The sequence below is a fragment of the Rhodamnia argentea genome, chromosome 9, assembly GCF_020921035.1.
Source record: "Rhodamnia argentea isolate NSW1041297 chromosome 9, ASM2092103v1, whole genome shotgun sequence".
In the NCBI taxonomy this organism is placed as follows: Eukaryota; Viridiplantae; Streptophyta; class Magnoliopsida; order Myrtales; family Myrtaceae; genus Rhodamnia; species Rhodamnia argentea.
The window spans coordinates 6,572,729-6,592,339 of record NC_063158.1 but is presented as its reverse complement, the minus strand read 5'-3'; the positions used below and the strand labels follow the sequence as shown (position 1 = coordinate 6,592,339).

The following is a 19,611-nucleotide window of genomic DNA, read 5'->3' as shown; positions in this document are numbered from 1 at the left end:
GGCCTCATCCAAGCTCAGATCGCCCTCAAACCTAACTTTTTTTTTTCCTCCAGGGCACCCCTAGGAATGACAGTTCAGATCTCCAAGCTCTCTCTCTTCTCTAATGCAAACAGTCAAGCCTTATGCTGTCTTAATCAGACAGAGCACTCGAAGCTGTTAGCAAGGCATTATAGCTCCACCGTCGAGGACTATCCGATAGTATACACTCAAGAACCACTGGGACTAGATTTCAACTGACCGTGTCATAGGTTGAGCGCTTACTATGGTCGGTCATCTCATTTTGTAGTTGTTACGGACACAACATGTGATTGGTATCGAATGCATTTTCGCCCCGAAAAACCGTTTCGCCGGTCCCAGCTTGGAGCAAGCCAAAAAGGGTGACCTTTTTTTTTTTTTGTTGTTGCTTTCTTGGCCAGTCAAAAGGGCGACATGAAGTGGGGAAACATCATGGGCCATAATGGGTCAACCAGAAGGTCAAACTCTTTGTTCTTTTGTATGTTTGGTTGGACCAGCCGTTCCCATTACTTCTCCTAACCGATGTCATCGAAAGGGACGTTGCCCACTCACCACTGAAATTCTTTTATTCGCCTTTACTAATTAAACAAAGGTGGTGCAGAAATTCTTTCGCTCCAGCCACTGCGGCATAAACCAAATCACCCCCCAAGAAAATTTCCTGGAATGATCAGTAATGGACAGGCGCAGGCGGAAGCGAGCCAAGAAGACCAGCTGTTGCAGCCATGAAGGTGGGCGTTTCCTCTTGTCTGCTGGACCCTTTTTTCCCCCCACTCTGCCAATAATGGCTGGAACTGAAAGTACTCATTGTTCTTTTCTCGTTCATCCTATATTCCTTTTGGGTAGCCTTTTCGACTGTGTAGCTTTTGTCCATTATCGCCTCAACCTTTCATGGATGTCTTCTCCGTCTTCTTTTTCCTTCATTCCTTTTGTTTCCTGTCTCTTTTCCTGTGTTACGCTTCTGTTGGCTCCCATGATTGGTCGGTTGCATGATCTGCTTCGTTTCGAGTTTGTCTTGTCGCCTCCTAGCTAGCTTCATCTCTGTTAACCTAGCTGTTTGTCTGCATAACGTCGCGTTTGTAGCAGAGGTGAGCAGCGTTGAGTGGAAGTTCATAAACATGTCGGAGCAGGAAGAAGATCTCATTTACAGAATGTACAACCTCGTTGGAGACAGGTACGACAAAACACTTTCCTTTCTTCCTTCAATTAACAAGACGCGCACCTACAAAGGTGCATATTCCACGTGATTCTTGAAATATGACGGATCCACACCGCCACTACACTGGCTGGAACGAGTTCTTTTTACTGCACACGAGAGAAAAATACATCATGCAACTCAGTTCTTGGGTCAGATTAGGTCTCCACTTAAAAGAAACTTTTCTTGAGTGCGCCCCGGCGCGGCACAAGAGTGATTGAGACTGCATGCCGTGCAAGGATCCACTTTCTCTTTCGTGTAGGACCTAGCAGTGGCTCTCTGCAAATTACGCAGAGAGATGAACTTTTTCGTTATATGCCTGAGATGGTGGTCCACCGTCTCCATGCAGACGAGAAAACCGCGAAACATGTTCTAACAAGAGATCCATCTAAGCCTCAGCTAACGTTTGCGTCGACTGGGCATATTTTGATGATAATATAGGTGGGGGTTGATAGCCGGCCGGCTTCCAGGCAGGAAGGCAGAGGAGATCGAGAGGTTTTGGATGATGAGACACCATGAATTCTTCGCCAACACCCGGAAAGAGATGGAGAAGCCGAACACCGTCTTTGCATCTCTCCGAAACCACGTTACTGCTCCTGAAAATTAGCTGCTCTCTCTCTTGTTCATTAGACTTCGTTTGGAACTTTTATGGATTTCGATTGAGTTGCAATCTTCATCTGATGAACGTGACGACGTACGTTGTGTGTGAGGAACTTGGCTTATTATGTGCAACTCTTTCTTTTTTGGGTAAGTGAGGGTCAAAGTCCAAACAAGGACAACAATGGAGGCCAGAGGGAGTTGATTGAAGGAGCTTTAGGAAGGACGATCTCGAATGTCGCTCTGGTCATCATTTGTGGTTGGACGGATCATTCCTCTCCGTCCATCTTTACATTGATGTCAAGTCGAACATCATTGATGTTTCGAATTTTTGTATGATGTGCCCAAACATATCGTAGTTAGTACCAGCTCCCGAGAATTAAGTTTCCGTATGTGAAGAATGAATGATTTGAAAAATATTTTTCTTAAAATGCTCGTTTGCATCGCTTACGAAGCTGAATAAACGAAAAGCATTTTCTTAAGATGATCTCTTTCTATGGTTTGCACCACGACGAGAAACTCTATGCTTTTGCCTTCCCTCGAGAAGATTTTCACGGTCAAGAAGGACGTGGCTTGGACTCTTGCTTCTAATTAAATAATAATCGTGTTAAAAAAGCCCACATCGTACGTCAATGAGTTTTATACGCTTTTTAATATACACATGGTCTCCCTTCACCTATATACTTAAATATGAGGGTTGGATAAGTTAACACGACATCAAAGTCAGGTTCCGTCCTAGTGCATGTTCGAATCTGCATTCGTCTTTCATGTTCATTTTAAACTTTTGCGTTTCGACCCACTTGCAAAACTAATAACTTGGGCGACTGAAGGCAAATTGTTGACGCCCAAAGTCACCCAAGTCCTTGACAGTCGACTCAGACGGGGATAAGACTGATGGAGACATGGCTAAGGCAAAATTTGCTTAGTCCTTTTTGGTCAGTAGCTACAGATAATCGACAATGGCAATGAGGAGTTGCTGACATGCGATGTAAGATAAAATTACTGAGTCCCGAATCGTTGGTGAGTGGAACTTGGTTCAATCGACAAAAGAATCGAAGTTGAAGCGAAGATCGACGGATCAAGAGCGAGATAAAAGAAGATTTTCCCCTCCCACATGTCCTTACCTGTGCGCTTTCGTCGATGTGAAATATAAACGAATGTGCTTAGTTGCTCACAATGATTTAAGTACATCGACGTTCGTCCTGTTCTGCGGATTATGAAGAGGACGAGTCAATTCTGTCGATGCTAATAACGCATAGAGAATGCGGAGGACGCGAAAAAGGAGAAAATGATTCACGTGCCATTATTTTATTTTTATTTTGCGCTCCCTGCAATTGTTTTTTTTTTTATATAATTTTAATTTGTCGCATTTGTGTTAGTTTATAACAAATAAATTCAGTCTTGCAAACAGATTGGACACTTTGTGTTTAGGATGTGTCTCGAGTTTACGCCAGTAAAGCATGCACGATTTAAAAGAGCCCCACTTCGCTAGAAAGCGTCAATTTTCAAATCGAGTTTCAATTCTAACTCAAACTTTTAATTATCTTATAAACAAAGCACAAATTTTAAACTCAGGTCCCGATTCAGACCCAAACATTTTTTTTTTTTTTGGTATCATAAAAAGTATCCAACTTCAATCGGTAAGCAAATTTGGGCCCCGTCACGTCGCGGTTCGATATTGCCATTAAACATTCGGCATGTCATTCCACTCGTACTTGGCAACTCACGGCTGTCTTTGGCGGAGTCATTGCCGCCGAAATTTGACAAGTTTTGGACCATGCAAGAGGAGAAAACGCGGGCATTCAGATTTCCATTTTGGCGACAAAAATCGAAGCGGAATGAAGAAATGGCTTGCTTAGGGCAAACGAGGCACGAACGTGCGATTCGCGCAGATCCGAGCATGTCGAGAAACTGAGATAACGGAACCTTGAATTCGCTATCGACGTCGTCCGAAACGGGGGGAAGCTCTTGGATTGTGTGTGATCTTTTCACGTTGACACAACCGCCTCGTATACATGGAATGACAGTTTGCATCTTTAATAGCATTATTAGACGGCAAAATCTGGGTATAAGACAAAAAAAAGTTTGGGCCAGAATTGTCATCCGAATTAAAATTGATTTTTTTTTTTGTCTGTCCTATCTCTAACTCTCCTCTATCCGATTTGTGCTCTGTCTCCTTACAGAGCGCGAGAGTCGAACCATGCATCTATGATACTAGCGTTCTCATCCCCTAATCTCTTTATCAACATGGCCGCATGCCTGTTGGCAAGAAAAAACTCTTATAGTACGCACACCCTATTTGAAGTTTTCGAGGAGATGGCCTTGTACTTAATCCCGTTGCTTGTTAGGGTTTAAAATTTCGTACTAAGTGGCTATCGGCCCGATCAAAACTAATTAGGAGAAACTCGATAAAGATTAAGTCAAAAGCAACAGTTGGAAAGTAGTAAGATATCTAGGAATGCTTCACGTACAATTATTAAAAACTTACATAAATTCTTACGGTTCTCAATTTTGCCAATTTAATCATTTATGCAAAATTTCAATATAATCCTTTTGGTGTGTTTTCGCAGAAAATCGCACATGGCAATAGGATGACCGGCAATGACTAGACCACCACGTCAGCGATTTTCGATGAAAATTGACTGGAGTTACCGTTGAAACGCAAATGTTTAGGAATAAATTGGCAAAATTCAAAAGTTTAGAGCTGAATTGACATCTATTTAATGAAATTTCATCGAAAACCCGAATATAATCTTTCTTTATTAATCCAATGACATATAATCAAATATTGGTTCTTGCACTTGATGGGTTCTGGCCTCATTTAACTTTACATTGCTTCTATACTATGTGATTACCATCATTGTGGATTAATCTAATGAGACCAACCAACTTGAGCACGATAGATATAGATGCTTCAAAATTAAATTCATTAACAATAAGCTTGGTCACTATAGCAATTAATAGCAGCGATTGACATGGATAATTAACGATAGGAACCGCCATTAGATTAGATTTAAGTCAAGTTTAGTAATATATACTTTAAAAGTATCTTGACTTTTGATTAATGACATGAATCCACTATTATGGTGTATTTAATGTACAAGGGATTTTTCGCCCCGGTGCTTACCATCACGCGAAAGGATTTCTCGTCGGTTCTTTTCCTTCGATCTTTTCCGCGGCAGTGAATGTCCAAGCCTCTTGGAGCATTCAATTCAATCGGGATGGCCGACGAAAGTCATGTTTGCTAGTTATCGAACTTATGATCATTCATTTTCCGATCCTTAAAATAAAATTAGATGTAGTTTGACGTTGAATCTCAATCGACTCAGTAGTTTGTAAAAAAAAAAATTTCTTGTCTGTTTTTTTTTTGGAGTTTGAAAATTGACATCATGCAGTACATCGAATGGAAGGCGGTTCGGTCCGAACATGTTCACTTGGGATTTTCGTCCGAAACTAAAACCCGTCTCCTAGAGATCTGTCGTGATTTTGACCCGACCCAAAATCAAGGGCCCGAAAAAGGCTTGTCCATCATTGGGTTGGCTTGAATAAGATCCAAGCCCACCAAGCTACAATATATTTCCCCGTTTTTCTTCCTAATAATGAGGACCTCGACCTAAATTTCTTACTTTTGGAAGGTACCTCACGAATAAAATAAATCTTTGCAAGCTAAATTCCCAACGGATGGTCCAAGTATGATGCTGTTTGCACTTGATGGTACGAGATAAGGGTGAGCATTGGAACCGGTTTGAGCCGGTTCCCAGTTCCTAAAATTTGGAATCGATGATTGGCGGTCCGGTTCCCTGCTCCAAGTGTGGAGCCAAAACACCCGGACTGGATTGATACCTTTTTTTTTATTTATTAGCAAGTTAATAATACCTATTCATCTTTTTTTCACACCTTTAGCATATTTTCACCGCGATTTTCATTAATTAAAGATCCAAAAGCCTAGATAATGAGAGTTTAGACTATGCAACTCGCAACACTTGACTCTCGTAGGGAATAGGAAAAAAAAAAAAAAAGATATGTCCATCGGTCCCAAGACCAGGTGGGTCGGTTCTGGTTCTACAAACCGGGAACCGACCATTACGATCCTGTTCTCAGCTCCATGGTAGAAACCGACCCATCTTGAAATTGACTACCTCTAGTATGAGGTAATTTGACGTTGTTGCATTACCTAAATGGTATATTACTTGAATTTTTCGAGACTTTGATAGGATTCAGTTTGTCTCTTGTTCAACTTCGGTCGAGCGACACCTTCCATCTTATCGAGCTAGCTTGAATGGATATATTATACATGTTATTTCTTTGTCGTACAGGTCGGGGAACGGAGATGGCTACTTTGTCTTTACGTGGCCAAAGGCCGACGTTAGAATAATTGCATGTATTCCAAAACAAAAGGTGTAACTCCTAAAATTGTATGTATGTGGTGGCGGTCTTGGCGGTCTTCCTATTCTTTTATGGTAGTGGTTATGACAAGATGATCAAGTACAATAATCAAAGAATTGGAGGTGGGTCAATCACACGGTGTCCCCTCATATCAAACTGTAAATTGAACCGAATTCGAATTCCAAATGTCAAGGATGGTGAAAGAAACGGACCCCATCTTACCCTTTTATTCGTTGTATGGCTTGAAACCGAGTGGAATTGGAAATTTTGGAAGATATTGATGATGCCCTTTTGACCGGGTAAAACAAATACTTAAAGAGCTAGACAAAGCCCCACAATTTGTTCCAATCCACATCAAGAATTACATTTTTATTCTCCTCAATGCAATCTACTCCCCAGTCCCCATGAATAAAGCTAAGGCGTTAGCAATCCCAAAGGTGATATCTCTTTATGGGTTCATACCACAAGAAAAAACTCCACAAGCTTTTCACGGTCAGAGTTTCTAACTAACCGACCAAAATAAATTAAACGACAATCATGTTAAAATATCCCGCGTCGCTCATCTACAAATTTTATATGCTCATTATACTCGAGCAGTCTCCCTTCACGTATGAGTTTAAGCTTTCATATTGGAAATTGTAATATCATGTCAGAGTCGGAAGACGATACATCACCATGTCCTTGTTCGTTCGCGGTTTATATGTGACACCTCAACTGTTATGGCTTAATGAGTTAAGGATGATGGAAAGTCGGGTGGATGAGTCCCGCCCATTTCAACTCTAATGGGAGAACCGCTTTATAAATGAATGTGCTTTGTTGCTCGCCATGATTTACGTACGTTAAGGTACCTCCTGAGATGTGAATGATGAAGCGGACAAATCAGCTCTATCGCCGTCACCGATGCGCAGACAAATTAACTCAACCATTCTCTGCTCGCACCGCCCCATGCTCGGGGACGGGAGCTCTCGCCGAGGACCGGCCACCCTCGGGCCGAGTTTGCTCCGGTCGACTACCTCAAAAGGCCTCGATCCCAGCATTACATATTTACTTTTTGTTAGTCATGCATATCATTGCATTCAGGCCAGAGGCAAAGCAATTGAGCTCAATTTGACAAAGGACTGGATCGAGCTTAGTTTGGATTTTTCGGCAATCAAGAAGGAGTGTGTGCCGAAAATTAACAAGGCTATTGAAATAATTTTGAGCTTAAATTAGCCTATTTACTGTTTAATTTGGGAAAATCCTTTTAATTAAAAATGTCCATTAATTGAAAAAAAAAGGCTTCATGGATGAATATTTTGTCTCTGGATCAAATTGCGATTATCACAAGTTGAGGGACAATTTTGCAAATAATGAAAATAAAACGTAAACCTTGGCTCACCATTATAAATACACACGTAGGGTTCACATTCGAGGAGGGCAATTCATCCAATACACGGCCATTGGGAGCTTCACAAGAGGACGACACATGCTGACCTTCAAGGAAAAGAGAGAACAAGAACGAGAGGAAGTCGGCAATTTGAGGAAAAGCAACAGAGAAGGGAAAGGGATCCATAGCTCAGTCGATCTTCTCCATGGCAATTCCATTGGCGTGAAGTTCATGTGCAGATAAAGCCAAAAGAAGAGCAAGCCCTCCACAGTCCCTGTTTGCATCACCGAAGGTACTCGTTCATGCAAATTCGTCGCCACGAAATCAGCTGCATCACCACCGTACTAACGTCCCAGCATCTTCGTCAGTGGACTCTCTATCCTCTCTTTATCAATCGAATTATTTTATATCCTTTGTAGGACAAGATGATGGATTTGAAAGCAAGGAAATTGGACAAAGGGAGAGGTCGGTTGTCTTGTGGCCATAACTTTTGTGGCAAAAGGAAAAGGGTGAAAGTGAACGGAACGTGGTGCCACTTGCTATACTAAATTGGCCAATCACTTTCATTTCACATTAAGCAGGTATTCATTCACGCGGTTGCATGCCATAAAAATGCTTCGTAAGACCAGACGCGGTTGCATGTGATCGAAATGCTGCCAATAAGATAAAATTAAGGCTCTGCTCGTTTCGCAAAAAATCACTTCTAAAAAGATGCTTTTCGAATTTTCCGGCGTTCCGTTCGAGAAAATAAACGAGTCAAGAAAACATTTTCCAATCATAGAAAAATCATCTTCATAAGTGAGGAAAATAATTTCCTCTTTCCCTCATCTTTTCTTTTTCCATTCTTTCGCGTTCCTTTTCTTTTTAATTATTATTTTTTCTTTATACTTTCTTTTTTTTTAGAAAACTAAAAAAAAATTCTCTCTTTTTTTTTAGAAAACTAAAAAAAAATTCTCTTTTTTTTTTTTTTTTTTAAATCTTTTCCCTTCTTTAGCTGGCCATGGTAGGCAACTAGCTGCAGGCAAGCAAGGCAAGGCTCGAGCTCGACCTCGTCGGCTTGTGGCGAGGCGAGGCGAGGCTCGAGGTCAAACTCGCCGACTTGTGGCGAGGCGAGGCCAAGCGTCACCGGCCTCGAGTGAGGTCTCGCTGGCAAGAAGATGGGAAAAGAAAAAAAATAAAAAGAGAAAAATACAAATGATAAACAAAAATTAGACTATAAAAAGATGAAAAAAAATAAAAATAAACTTTATTAAAATGAGTGCATGGAAGAAAATCAAATCTGGTTTTTCATACGGAATGACAACATTTTCCAAGCTATTTTCGGGTTTCAGCCTAATAGCAAAAAATATTCTCATTTCACAAAAAATGAAATGTTTCTGGAAAAGTAGCCTAAGGCTACTGTTTATAATAGTTGTTCTAGTTATGAAGACCCTAATCTGCATAAATCCAACTTCACTTATTAGAAACATATGTACAGCAGAAAGAAGATTCGTCTCATTGATTGCTTGCCCTTGTTAGATGCAATTATGCACGGAAGACACAACAACAGAAATTGTCTTGCTTTATGCGCATATGAATCAAAAGATATTGGTTTGACTTTCCAAGTCCTTTCCTTAATAGGGTTCACACATCATCGTGGATCGGATCTTTGGCTCATCTATGAAGCGTGGGATTTCGTTGAGCTATGTATCATACACAATTTCATTTTTCCATATTTTATCTGGACTTTCACCTCAATACATTCATCGAGCAAGGTTCCGCATACATTATATATTTTAAGATAATAGTAAACTCTCGAGGAAAACGGTGTCTTGACATATATAGAAATGCACTTTTCTATTTCGTTTTTCCATTTTATGGGATGAGATTATACATATGTTCAGTGACAGATTTGAATTAACAATGTTTTTCTTCCTCATCCATATTCCGATAAATGGACATATGTGAACTAAAGCATAAATTATTGAACTCTCATCGGCCCATGAATTACTTTGGTAAAACATGCTATCTGGAATATGCATAGTTAGATAAGTATGGGTGATGGTGACGAATGGCACAACATCCGTGATTAAATAGCGGAACAAGTATACTAGAAGTCCTAAAAATGTTGTGAAAATGTGATTGAGTTTTAGAACTTTCAAAAAGTGTTATCAAGTCTTAAAACTTGTCCAATTGGTGCGATAAGCCTTTTTGATAATTTTATCAATTTGCTTAACCAAAAATGCTAATGTAGCATCTTTTATTATTTTCTCTCCAATTTTCTTTTTTTTTTATTTTCTTTCCCAAACTCTTATTCAAATTAGATTAAAAACTAAAAAGGGTTTTTTTTTAGAATATAAAAATCCAAGTTGAAAGAAAAAAAATAATTGCAATGGAAGTTGTAAAATTTGTCACGAAAATGTAATTTTTTTTTGTCGAAGCGAAAATACACTTGAATTCTAAAATTTGCAAAAAGTACAATTAAATCCTAAAATACAATCAAATCCCTCCATTAGCTCTGTCCAATTTGATTAATGAAAAATACCGATGTGACTTATCTTAATCATGTCTCTCTTCTACGTGACAAATAGCTCAAATCAAAAGGTTACAAGTGTGCAAAGGGACGCAGTTTTCGATCATTTTTACTCATCCAAAAGAGGCGTCATATCCCCTCCTATCCAAAAAACGTGTGCAAACTCAATGTCCATCTCCCTCTGAACCAACTAAGACTCGTCTCCATCCTAAGCCCCAAATCAAGCCCGCACAGATCGCGATTTGCGTACCCTTGCAAGTTGGAGTTCGACCCCCATTGCGACAGAGCTGGAGTTCGACGCCCGCCTTGGGTCGGGCTTGATCCGGTCGACTACCTCAAACAGCCGTGATCCCAGCAATCACGGTGGCGGGAGCTCGCAACTTGAAGCTGCAAGGACAGTGATGCGAAACATCCCAAAAGCAATCATCCACAAGCCAAGCCATTTCGATAGTTGGACCATGACTTGGGTACTTTTGTTATTTTCATATACTAGAGCGTGTATGGAACTAAAATCGGGATGGATTTAGCACGACTAGCAAGACCCGAACTATAACCTTACCAAATTTGTGCCATCTACAATTGTTTTCTTTGTTCACAGTCGTGTTAGGTTATAACAATGAGATTGATCATGGAAAGAGAGGAAAAGTACTAGAAAAAGTCATAAATCTATGGCCTTTGCATCAATTCAATCGTCAATCTTTCAATTGTGTCAATTTAGTGCTAAACCTAATTATGGAAACATAGGAAAAGTACTAGAAAGAATCATAAATCTATTGTCTTTGTGTCAATTCAATCATAAATCTTTCAATTGTGCCAATTTAATGCTAAACCCTATTCACATTTAGCTAATTGACTTCATCCGATCAATTTAGGCTGGGAATTGATGACATAAGTGCCGGCGGTTTTACATGGCACGACCGGCAATAACGTGGACATATTTTTTGTTTATATTTTTTTAAATAATTCTTTGAATTTTTTTTTCCTCTTTTTCCTTGTTTTCTTTTATTTCTTTCCCTTTCTTTCTGCGAGTGGTAGTCGCCAGCCACCCTCGCAAGGGGACCCTTGCCTAGGCTATGGCCGACAATTGGCCGCTTGTAAAAAGAAAAGGAAAAGGAAAAAAAGAAAGGAAAAAAAATCAGAAAAATTGTTACAAAATTATAAATAAAAAAATGTGCAGGTCAAGACCAGTGGTATCACGTAATACGGCCGACATATACATTAGTAATTTCTTGTCTAAATTGAGCGGACAGACTCAATTGGTAAAACGTGAAAATATTTACGTCGAAATTAGTACAATTGAAAAGTTTAAAATTGAATCGACATAAGTATAATAGATTTAGGTTTTTTTTTTTTTGCACCTTTCTCCAAAAAAAATTTAGGCACTTTATGCTACGCATGTAAGACAAAAATGGTTGGGGGAAATTATCGCAAAGAACAAGGAAATTAGAATAGAAAGAGGGTGGTTGTGGCCATAAACATTTTCGCAAAAAGAAAAGGGAGAAAGCGAAATGAAACGTGTTGCCGCTTGCTACACGACAAAATGAGAATTACTTTCATTTCATATTAAGCAGACATTAATCCACGCGGTTGCACGTGGTCCAAATGCCGCCAATACGACAAAACTAAGGTTATTGTTTATAGTGATTCTCGTAGTTATGAAAGACCTAATCTGCATAAACCCTACTTTAGTTATTAAAGACATCAGTAAACTAGAAAGGAGATTTTCTTATTGATTGCTGCCAAAGACGACTCCTGTCCATATCAACGATTTATGGTTAAAATTAATTGGATGAATTAAATTGTCCTAAACACAAAAGGTGTAAAATTAAATTAATCGAATTGAAAGTTTTAGAACTGAATTGATGTCAATACAATAGATTTATGACTTTTTTTTTTTTTTTGTACTTTCCCCTAGACTCTCGAGAAAAATGGTGCCTTTAACATCTATATAGACACACTTTCGTGGAATGTGTTCAGCTAGAGTTAGGAAGCGACAGTGTATTTCTATCATCATCCATTAAGGTATAAATAGACAACCGACCTTTTTTGAGAGGTTGTCAAAAAAGCTCTGTTAGGGTTTCTCCCCTTTGCCCTTCCCTTGGAAATACAATCGCCAATCTCCCTCCCTCCCCAATTTTTTTTTTCACTGTTTTCCTCTTCCTTCTTTGAAGCTCTCATCCTGTTTGCGTGTATAAATTTCTGCAGCTAATCTTGAGTGAGCGTGCACACTGGTTCGGCCATTCATCCGGTCGATAGCCGCCAAGGAGAATATTTGTGACGTGGCTCCACAACCTCTTTAAGATTAGGCCGCTCTCCTCTCCCCGATTTAGATTTGGGCCAAGTTTTGTAGATTTTAATCTCCTAAGCTAGATCTAGATATAAATTTGGGAACTCCCTACGTGTATTAGATCCGTGTTCTCTCGACATATTGATGTTGGTATCTCTGCAAGGCGATAATGATTAGGGTGTCGAATCTAAATACGCTTTGCAAACCGTTGCAAATGGAGTAGAGGATCTCCGCATGTTCTTATCACCGAATCTAATGATCGGCCCTCGAAATTTTACAGTGATAGACTTGTTCTGGATGGAAGACAGTATGCTTCTAGTTACTGATTATGCTTTGTTATTTGTTTTCGGATTTCTGTTTTGTTCACAAGTTGTTTGGAATTTGTTAGGCCTGAAAAATGAAATTCTCGAAATATTATTATGATGTGAACGACATTAATGTATTAAACTCTCATCTCACCCGCGAATTCCTTTGGTAAGACACGCTGTCTGTGATATGCTCAACTAGGTGGCATCATCACATGGGGACGTGCGAGCGAGTGGGTTCTACGGATCCATCAACTTCAACGTAATCGAGGGTTCGAAGGGATGACGGCAGCGGCTTACGTCACACGCTCTTTTCTTCGTCCTGTTTCGGAGCGAAAGGAAAGGATGCAACGCGGAAGTGTGTTTGAAGATTCTCATTCTCTTCCTCCGCTTGCAACGTCCCCCCCTCCCTTTGACTTTCAAAACCAGACGAACTTGACTGGTTATTACACGCTCGCTCGCTCGCTCTCTCTCTCTAGTTTTCTTTAAAAACCCCACCTTTGACGTAGTCAGCAACTCTCTCCCTCTCTCTTCTTTCTCTCTCTTGTGGACTAGTTTGCTAGAGAGAGGTTTCGGCCACTCGGTTCTCGACAAGACTCTGAGATCACTCGGTTTTCTTATCCTCGGCCAATCAATTATCATGGAGCTCCTGCTCTTTCCCCCGCTGCTATAAATAAACATCACCCCTGCCCCCATCTTCCTCTCACCTTCCTTCTCTGCGAGAAATAAGAAGCGTCCTCTCTTTTGCTCTTTTGCTGGTTTTATGCACACATCCTCCCCTTCCCCTTTCCATCCAACTGCATCAACCCACGACCACAAGTCGAGCTTCTCTTTTCGTTCAGAGACCTTGCTTTCTTCACGTGTCATCACCGAGATTGTTGATTCAACTAATGCCCCATTTGATTTGCTTGATCCCGACGTGATAGGCTTTGTTGTTTGGAGAATTTGTCCTTTGTCACTGTAGCTCGTTGGGGTCTGATCCTTGTGAAAAATGGAGAGGGTCATCAATTGGGAACAGCACAACCTGATCAACGAGCTGGCCCAGGGGAAGGAGCTGGCGAAGCAGCTGAGGAGCCACCTCGTCAGCCCGTCGTCGTCCCGGGAGACGCGCGAGTACTTGGTCGAGAAGATACTCTCTTGCTACCAGAAGTCGCTCGCAATGCTGAATTGTGATGCTTTCATGATGGAGGAGCACAAGCCCGCCTTCAGCATTGGGACTAGCGGCAGCCCCAAGAATGAGGGGGACGTCTACAAAAAGAGGTAGATCCGGGCTCGACGTGTTAATGCCCACTGGTGATGGTTTTAAGCTTTAAATCTGAAACTTTTGGCATCGAATTGTATTGACGGTGGGGCTTTCGCGACACGCAGGAAGACTATGCCGCGGTGGACAGAGCAGGTCAGGGTCAACTCAGACACCGCACTAGAGGGGCATCCCGAAGATGGGTTTAGCTGGAGAAAATATGGGCAAAAGGAGATTCTCGGAGCTAATTTCCCTCGGTAATTCTCCATTCCACGTTCTTTGCCTTGATCTGCTTTTGATCAAATTCTTCGTTAACTGGCGAATGATGATTTCAGAACGAGCAGATACGAAAAAGTCTCGACCTTTACCTGTCACGAGTTAATTAGGCATTATAGTCTGAACACACCACAAAAAGAAACATTTTTTGCGCTGCCCCCGTGAATTTTGAACTCCCGACCTTGATGGCTGAGCCGAGATTCGTGCACTGACACTTTCTTTTAAGCGGCAACTTGTACATTCGGCTGCAATGTTTTATCCAATTCAGTTTACTCTGTTTTGTCTTTTAAGTTTCTTGTCCTCTGGTTGCCACTCGCCAGCAATTATCAGCTGTTTTCACGGCACGTGGGTCTTGCAGTTGAATCACCTTTCGTCATTTATTAGATCATCGGAAATGTCGGAACAGTTGGGCGAGGCACAACTGGGGCCTAATCAAGTAGATTTCTCGTTCTAGACAGAGTATGTTCGTTTGGGCAACTTTGTCCTGAACAAGATCTGTGTTTTTTTTTACAGGGGATATTACAGATGCAGTCGCCGCCATGTCCAAGGCTGTCTGGCTACGAAGCAAGTCCAGAGATCAGACCAAGACCCAGCCGTCGTCGAAGTCACGTATCGCGGACGACACACTTGCATCCAATCTCCTAGCTCAGCCATTAGTCCAGCTCCAGCTGTTAAGGAAGAGCCTCAGAAAGAAACCAGGAACCGTGAAGAACAGCCCAAACCGTCTCGAGAGACCCTTTTGAGCTCCAAATGGGGACTCAGCGTCAAAACTGAGAACTTGGACGCGAGGCACAAGGACGTGTTCCCGTTATTTACCTTCTCCACCGCCGAAGCCGAGCCTGAGAATGGAGAGGGAAATTACTTTGTTGATGCATTGATGGACGACAACTTCATGGACAGGTTCTCGTCCCCAGCGACCTCGGGGTCCAACTACTTCTCGCTCTCGCTGGACCACATGACCAACTTCTGTGCTCCCAACAACGTGCAGACGTCGGATTCCGGACTCACGGAGATAGTTTCGGCTCCGACTTCGGTCACCAATTCCCCGATGGGGGATGCGAGTTTCTCGCTAAGCAAGGTCGATTTCGACTTGGATTTTCCCTTCAATCCGGATTTCTTCTAATGATTGATAAGGCTGAGCTTTGTAGTGAGTTTGTTCAGGAGGAGTAGAGGACGATTCGAATTTCAGGTCGTGGACATCATTGAAAGAGGTGACCCACCAGGCCATCTGAGTATGGTCCCCTCTATGATGGCCAAGGGAGTTTCTGCTTAGATTTCACCAAACAAATGTGTAATATTTGTACCCTTTTGTCCTTTCTTTTTGTTGTTTCCCCCTTTTTTTGTCCAATTTGATTGAGCTTATTCTCGGAAAGTTAGGAGTACAACTACATCTTCATAGGAAGATATCTGACTTCAAGATTACAGCTTGTAAAATGTTCACTACTGTCTTTTGTCAAAATTCAGAGAAGATAATTTGATTCAGAGGAAAATTGGCGATCGAAATGATGTGCTCCCTTCTTGAACAATCAATCAAAACATCATCTTTCGTTAGGAGTAACCTAATCAAAGCTGGCTTGAACATTCTAGGATCTTTAAGTGATAGGGAGAAAGAAGAGAGGCGAACTGTTAAATCTTTACTCGATAAGATGATTTTGTAACGTGTTGATGGGTTTCGGGTTAGGGGTATTTATACCCGAAAAATATGTATAAGAGAGGAGATAATATGATCTGACAAGAAAATTAGCTATTGTAACCCTGTAGATTGGAGTACTACCAGCAAGGCAGCACCCAGACAGCCTCCGTTTTTTCCTTCTTCAGGAATTGAAAAGGGGAAAAATAAAGAAAAGAAAAGTAAGACTAAAACCAGCAATCTGACGAGCGCAGTAGCTTGATTTTAACAGAGAAGCAGAACCAATGACCATGATCAAGAAGGATGAACAGTGAAACCAAGCAAGACAAATGAATGGACGAAAGAAAGCGATTAATTATAGTTAATGTCTTCCAAACCGTTCGTGTTTCGTGAAACAAATGAAGACTCAGTTTGAAGCCAGATTACAAGTATTGGAGGTTATATCCCCGGACATCCGAGCACAATTAATGCTATCTTCTAATATCATCCTGAGATCATACTTGTACTTGAACCCCATTTCCTCGAGCTTCGACGATCCCCAAGCAATCTCTCTTCCCGTGTCCTCGACGAACCTGAAGCACATCATCAGAAGAACTTACTCAGCTTCTCAAGGAATCAATCTGTCAGGAATTTGATTCCTGTAAGATTGGTTCTTCTCCTGCAATAATCTAGCCAAGAGAGCTAAAGAAAAATGGCAACTCTGGCTTACTCTTCAGGAATCTGGATTTCCGGGAAGCTTTCCTTGATATACTGGGCAATATCGGCGGTCTTCACATAGTCACTAGCGCATAAGGACCGGCCACTGATAGAATGCTGCTGCGATATGCAGAAGATATGCGCCTCGCAGGCATCTTCGATGTGCACCACCGGGACTTTGCCCATCACTTCCTCCAGAAGCCTCAAAATCCCGTACGAAGCTCTGCTGTTCGTCGCCTGTGCAATGAGCACTCTTAAGCTATCAGGCAAGGCAGGACGAGTTGTGCTTCCTCCCACCAAGCCTAAAGCAATGCTCACTATCTCAATCTCCCCTTTGTACTTCATCAATTCCCTCTCTGATCGCGTCTTAGATTTCACATAGTCCTCCTACAGGGAGTTAAAAAGTAACAAATTAGTCATTGGAAAAACATGGTTCTCTTCTGTTAATGGAGTGCGACAGCGGTAGCTAAATACCATGAATCGGTAATTGCTGTCAGGAACTGAGAAATCGAGGGGAGTCCAGCAGGATTCGTCCATTGCCTCAGCGAAGCATTTTGCGTTGCCTTTCATCGGCGAAGCAGCCAGAACAGTAGCAGTGTAGATGAGCCGTCTCACGGTCCCCGATCTGATGCAGGACTCCGCGATGCTCTTTACTCCAGCGACAGCTGCCTTGGATGTATCTTTGAACTGTATTGAAGTGGGTCGATGGCTCGGTAAATTAGAAGACATGTTACATTGACCCTTAAGTCCTCAATTCAACAATTCCAAGTGTCTACAAGAATAGCTCTTTGACTCCCTAACTCAGAATTTCCGAAATGTCCTACAGTGGAAACTAGAGAAGGATCTGATCATTCCTAGCTCAACTAGCACCATATGTCTTGAGGAATCCCTCAAAGCATGAATCACTCTAATCCTGATGCTTTCTTCTGTAAGGTTCATGTTCTTTTTTCTTTTTCCTCATTAAAACCAGACAAAGTGCACATGCAAAGGCTGTGAAGAAGCTGCCCTTCTAGCAAGGAACAAAGTTGGAACTCATAAGTTAACTAGAGAGACTTCAGACCTTAGAGCTGTTGGGGTCATGGTGCAATGGGGTGGCCACATGAAAAACGTATTGACACCCTTGAATTGCTTTTTCGAAATCAGGAGGATTGTACAGATCCGCTTCGAACAACACCAACCCTCTCTCTGCATTAGGAAAACTCTTGAGGAACCCGACTTTGCTCTTGTCGCCTGCACTCGCCCGCATTCCCGACGAAAACCACCCTTTTTCAGCTCATATAAGTAAATCCACAGGGAAACAATCAAAACGAGAGGATATTAAAATGTCACCTGAGTTTCTAACAGTGGCATGGACCGTGTAGTCTCTCTCCAACAGCTTCTTGACAATCCAAGAACCTATGTAACCGGAACCTCCCGTGACGCATACCCTTGTTGTCCCCTCCATAGACGCACTCGTCGTGAACCCTTCTGCCTGAACCTATCGCGCTAAGTGAACGCGAGCGTCCAATACTTCCTCAGGACTTTTCCGTCCAGGAGTGATCATGTAGAAACGTACACACTACATCCTGAGAAACCTCAACCACACAACGTGGAGAATACGGCCATTGGGGTTGATATGTGATGTGCAGAGTCACACGAGTCGCAAACTCCTTATCTACAAGACTAGAGACAGCCGCGCGGGCTTTGCTGGCAAAAGCCCAACTCATGAGTAGACTTCAGTCTTGATACATGTTGAGTTTTTTGAAGCCCGAGGCCGTGTTTATAACGTAAGATCACTCACGTACAGCCTGCAATTTGCCTGATCGAGTCTAAGCAACCCAAACATTCAGCCAACTTGAGTCGGCTCCGGCATAAACACAGCACGATATGTCCCACTCCCAGGAATGTACGCTCACCAGGCTCGATTAGATAAGTTATCCATTTGCTTGAGTTCGACTTATGATCATCATCAGAGGTTGTTGAATATCGAGCTTGACATGAGAGGTATATGTTAAAATATGTCTTGAGTATGAATCCGTGTACGAAACCCGATTGGAATCGAAATGCGAAAAAGTTGGCCGGGTAAAGAAAGTTCCGAATTGGGCTTTGTGAACGACTTCTTCAAGTCCGAAACCTTTTGCATGTTGGAGTCTAAACTGGTGCTGGACCATGTGCATAAAAACAGGATTTAAACTAGGAAATTTGGGTCTGACTAAATATTCCTTTGCGGTCAGATGGTGAACGATTGCTGAGTGGGGTCTTCGTGCCTTGTGTGCGCAGAAGGCGTGAATTTCCAAGTGGTGAATACCTTCAGCCTCAGGGATCGAATCCGGGAGGATATTCGGAGAGTTTTTAGCCGCCAAGGGATTCTTGTGCAAAGGATTGTACAAGAAACTGTGTGAGTCTAATCATTGTATGACTATTGGGTGAAATAAGTGTTTGATTGATTCAACGGTAGCTATAACCTTCGATGTGTAGCTTGGTCTTTGGTGGAGCTTTGTCATGATCTTTGTATAAAATAGGTTACATCGACCGAACAACATAAATGCCGTGTCCGATTTATTTCTTTGTTTTGGTTTATTATTGTTTATGGTGCTTGTTGTTTGCAACGATTAATATAAGAGCAAGACTCGATTGACTTAAAGTGAATCGATGATGATAAAATAAGGAAAAGTTAGAATCGACAGATTTTGGTGGAATGATTTCAATTTCTAGAAGGTGTTATCTTCAAGAGAAATTTACTTTTATCCTTGTCTAGAGAGACGTCAGAGTCAATTAAACAATCTAATTGGATTTTATTGGATAGATAAGCATTGGTATTATTCAATTGACCTCGTCCAGTAATGCCAAATCTAACATCATAAAGTAGAAGACTACAAGGGAATGATAAATGCCCTATCGAACAAATACGAGAAGCCATTTGCATTCAACAATCTCTACTTGACGCAATATTTGTTTCACTTAAAGATGGGTAAATGTGTGTTGGTTACTGAGCATGTCAATGAATTCATGTGGTGGTTAGTCAATTGGTTTCGACTAAGATTGACCTTGATTACGAGTAAGTGCTTTGATTCATTATATTCGCTACATGATAGTTGGAATACTATTATTGCTGCTATTCATAATTCCG

At 41.5% G+C, this 19,611-nt stretch overlaps 3 protein-coding genes across 5 annotated transcripts; 2 read left to right on the top strand and 1 right to left on the bottom strand.

Moving 5' to 3' along the window:
* Positions 1–598: 598 nt before the first annotated feature.
* On the top strand, positions 599–2,140 carry LOC115748534 (MYB-like transcription factor ETC3). 3 transcript variants are annotated; one of them, XM_030685036.1, is made up of 3 exons: positions 599–743; positions 1,099–1,186; positions 1,649–2,140. In XM_030685036.1, the coding sequence occupies exons 1-3, from the start codon at positions 689–691 to the stop codon at positions 1,812–1,814; spliced, it is 309 nt and encodes a 102-aa protein (XP_030540896.1). In that variant the 5' UTR covers positions 599–688; the 3' UTR covers positions 1,815–2,140. The 3 variants fall into 3 exon arrangements, with proteins under 3 accessions (XP_030540896.1, XP_048140872.1, XP_030540895.1); XM_048284915.1 differs by having other exon boundaries at positions 1,096–1,186; XM_030685035.2 differs by lacking the exon at positions 599–743 and adding an exon at positions 941–992.
* Positions 2,141–13,609: 11,469 nt separating this feature from the next.
* LOC115748531 (probable WRKY transcription factor 53) lies at positions 13,610–15,679 on the top strand. Its single transcript, XM_030685032.2, has 3 exons — positions 13,610–13,920; positions 14,029–14,157; positions 14,690–15,679. The coding sequence occupies exons 1-3, from the start codon at positions 13,652–13,654 to the stop codon at positions 15,297–15,299; spliced, it is 1,008 nt and encodes a 335-aa protein (XP_030540892.1). The 5' UTR covers positions 13,610–13,651; the 3' UTR covers positions 15,300–15,679.
* On the bottom strand, positions 15,205–18,118 carry LOC115748530 (dihydroflavonol 4-reductase-like). Its single transcript, XM_048285405.1, has 6 exons — positions 17,832–18,118; positions 17,563–17,732; positions 16,977–17,189; positions 16,516–16,889; positions 16,178–16,378; positions 15,205–15,721 (listed from the first exon to the last, which is right to left on the bottom strand). Exons 1-5 carry the CDS (start codon positions 17,944–17,946, stop codon positions 16,213–16,215), a joined length of 1,038 nt encoding a protein of 345 aa, XP_048141362.1. The 5' UTR covers positions 17,947–18,118; the 3' UTR covers positions 15,205–15,721; positions 16,178–16,212.
* Positions 18,119–19,611: the final 1,493 nt, after the last annotated feature.

Coding starts and splice junctions, on each gene's coding strand:
- LOC115748534 (XM_048284915.1), top strand. CDS start 689: ATGGACAGGCGCAGGCGGAAGCGAGCCAAGAAGACCAGCTGTTGCAGC. Junction 744..1,095: donor CAGCTGTTGCAGCCATGAAG/GTGGGCGTTTCC, acceptor TCGCGTTTGTAG/CAGAGGTGAGCAGCGTTGAG. Junction 1,187..1,648: donor TACAACCTCGTTGGAGACAG/GTACGACAAAAC, acceptor ATGATAATATAG/GTGGGGGTTGATAGCCGGCC.
- LOC115748531 (XM_030685032.2), top strand. CDS start 13,652: ATGGAGAGGGTCATCAATTGGGAACAGCACAACCTGATCAACGAGCTG. Junction 13,921..14,028: donor GGGGACGTCTACAAAAAGAG/GTAGATCCGGGC, acceptor CGCGACACGCAG/GAAGACTATGCCGCGGTGGA. Junction 14,158..14,689: donor CTCGGAGCTAATTTCCCTCG/GTAATTCTCCAT, acceptor TTTTTTTTACAG/GGGATATTACAGATGCAGTC.
- LOC115748530 (XM_048285405.1), bottom strand. CDS start 17,946: ATGGAGGGGACAACAAGGGTATGCGTCACGGGAGGTTCCGGTTACATA. Junction 16,890..16,976: donor ACAGCAATTACCGATTCATG/GTATTTAGCTAC, acceptor AACTCCCTGTAG/GAGGACTATGTGAAATCTAA. Junction 16,379..16,515: donor GAAATCCAGATTCCTGAAGA/GTAAGCCAGAGT, acceptor GATGTGCTTCAG/GTTCGTCGAGGACACGGGAA.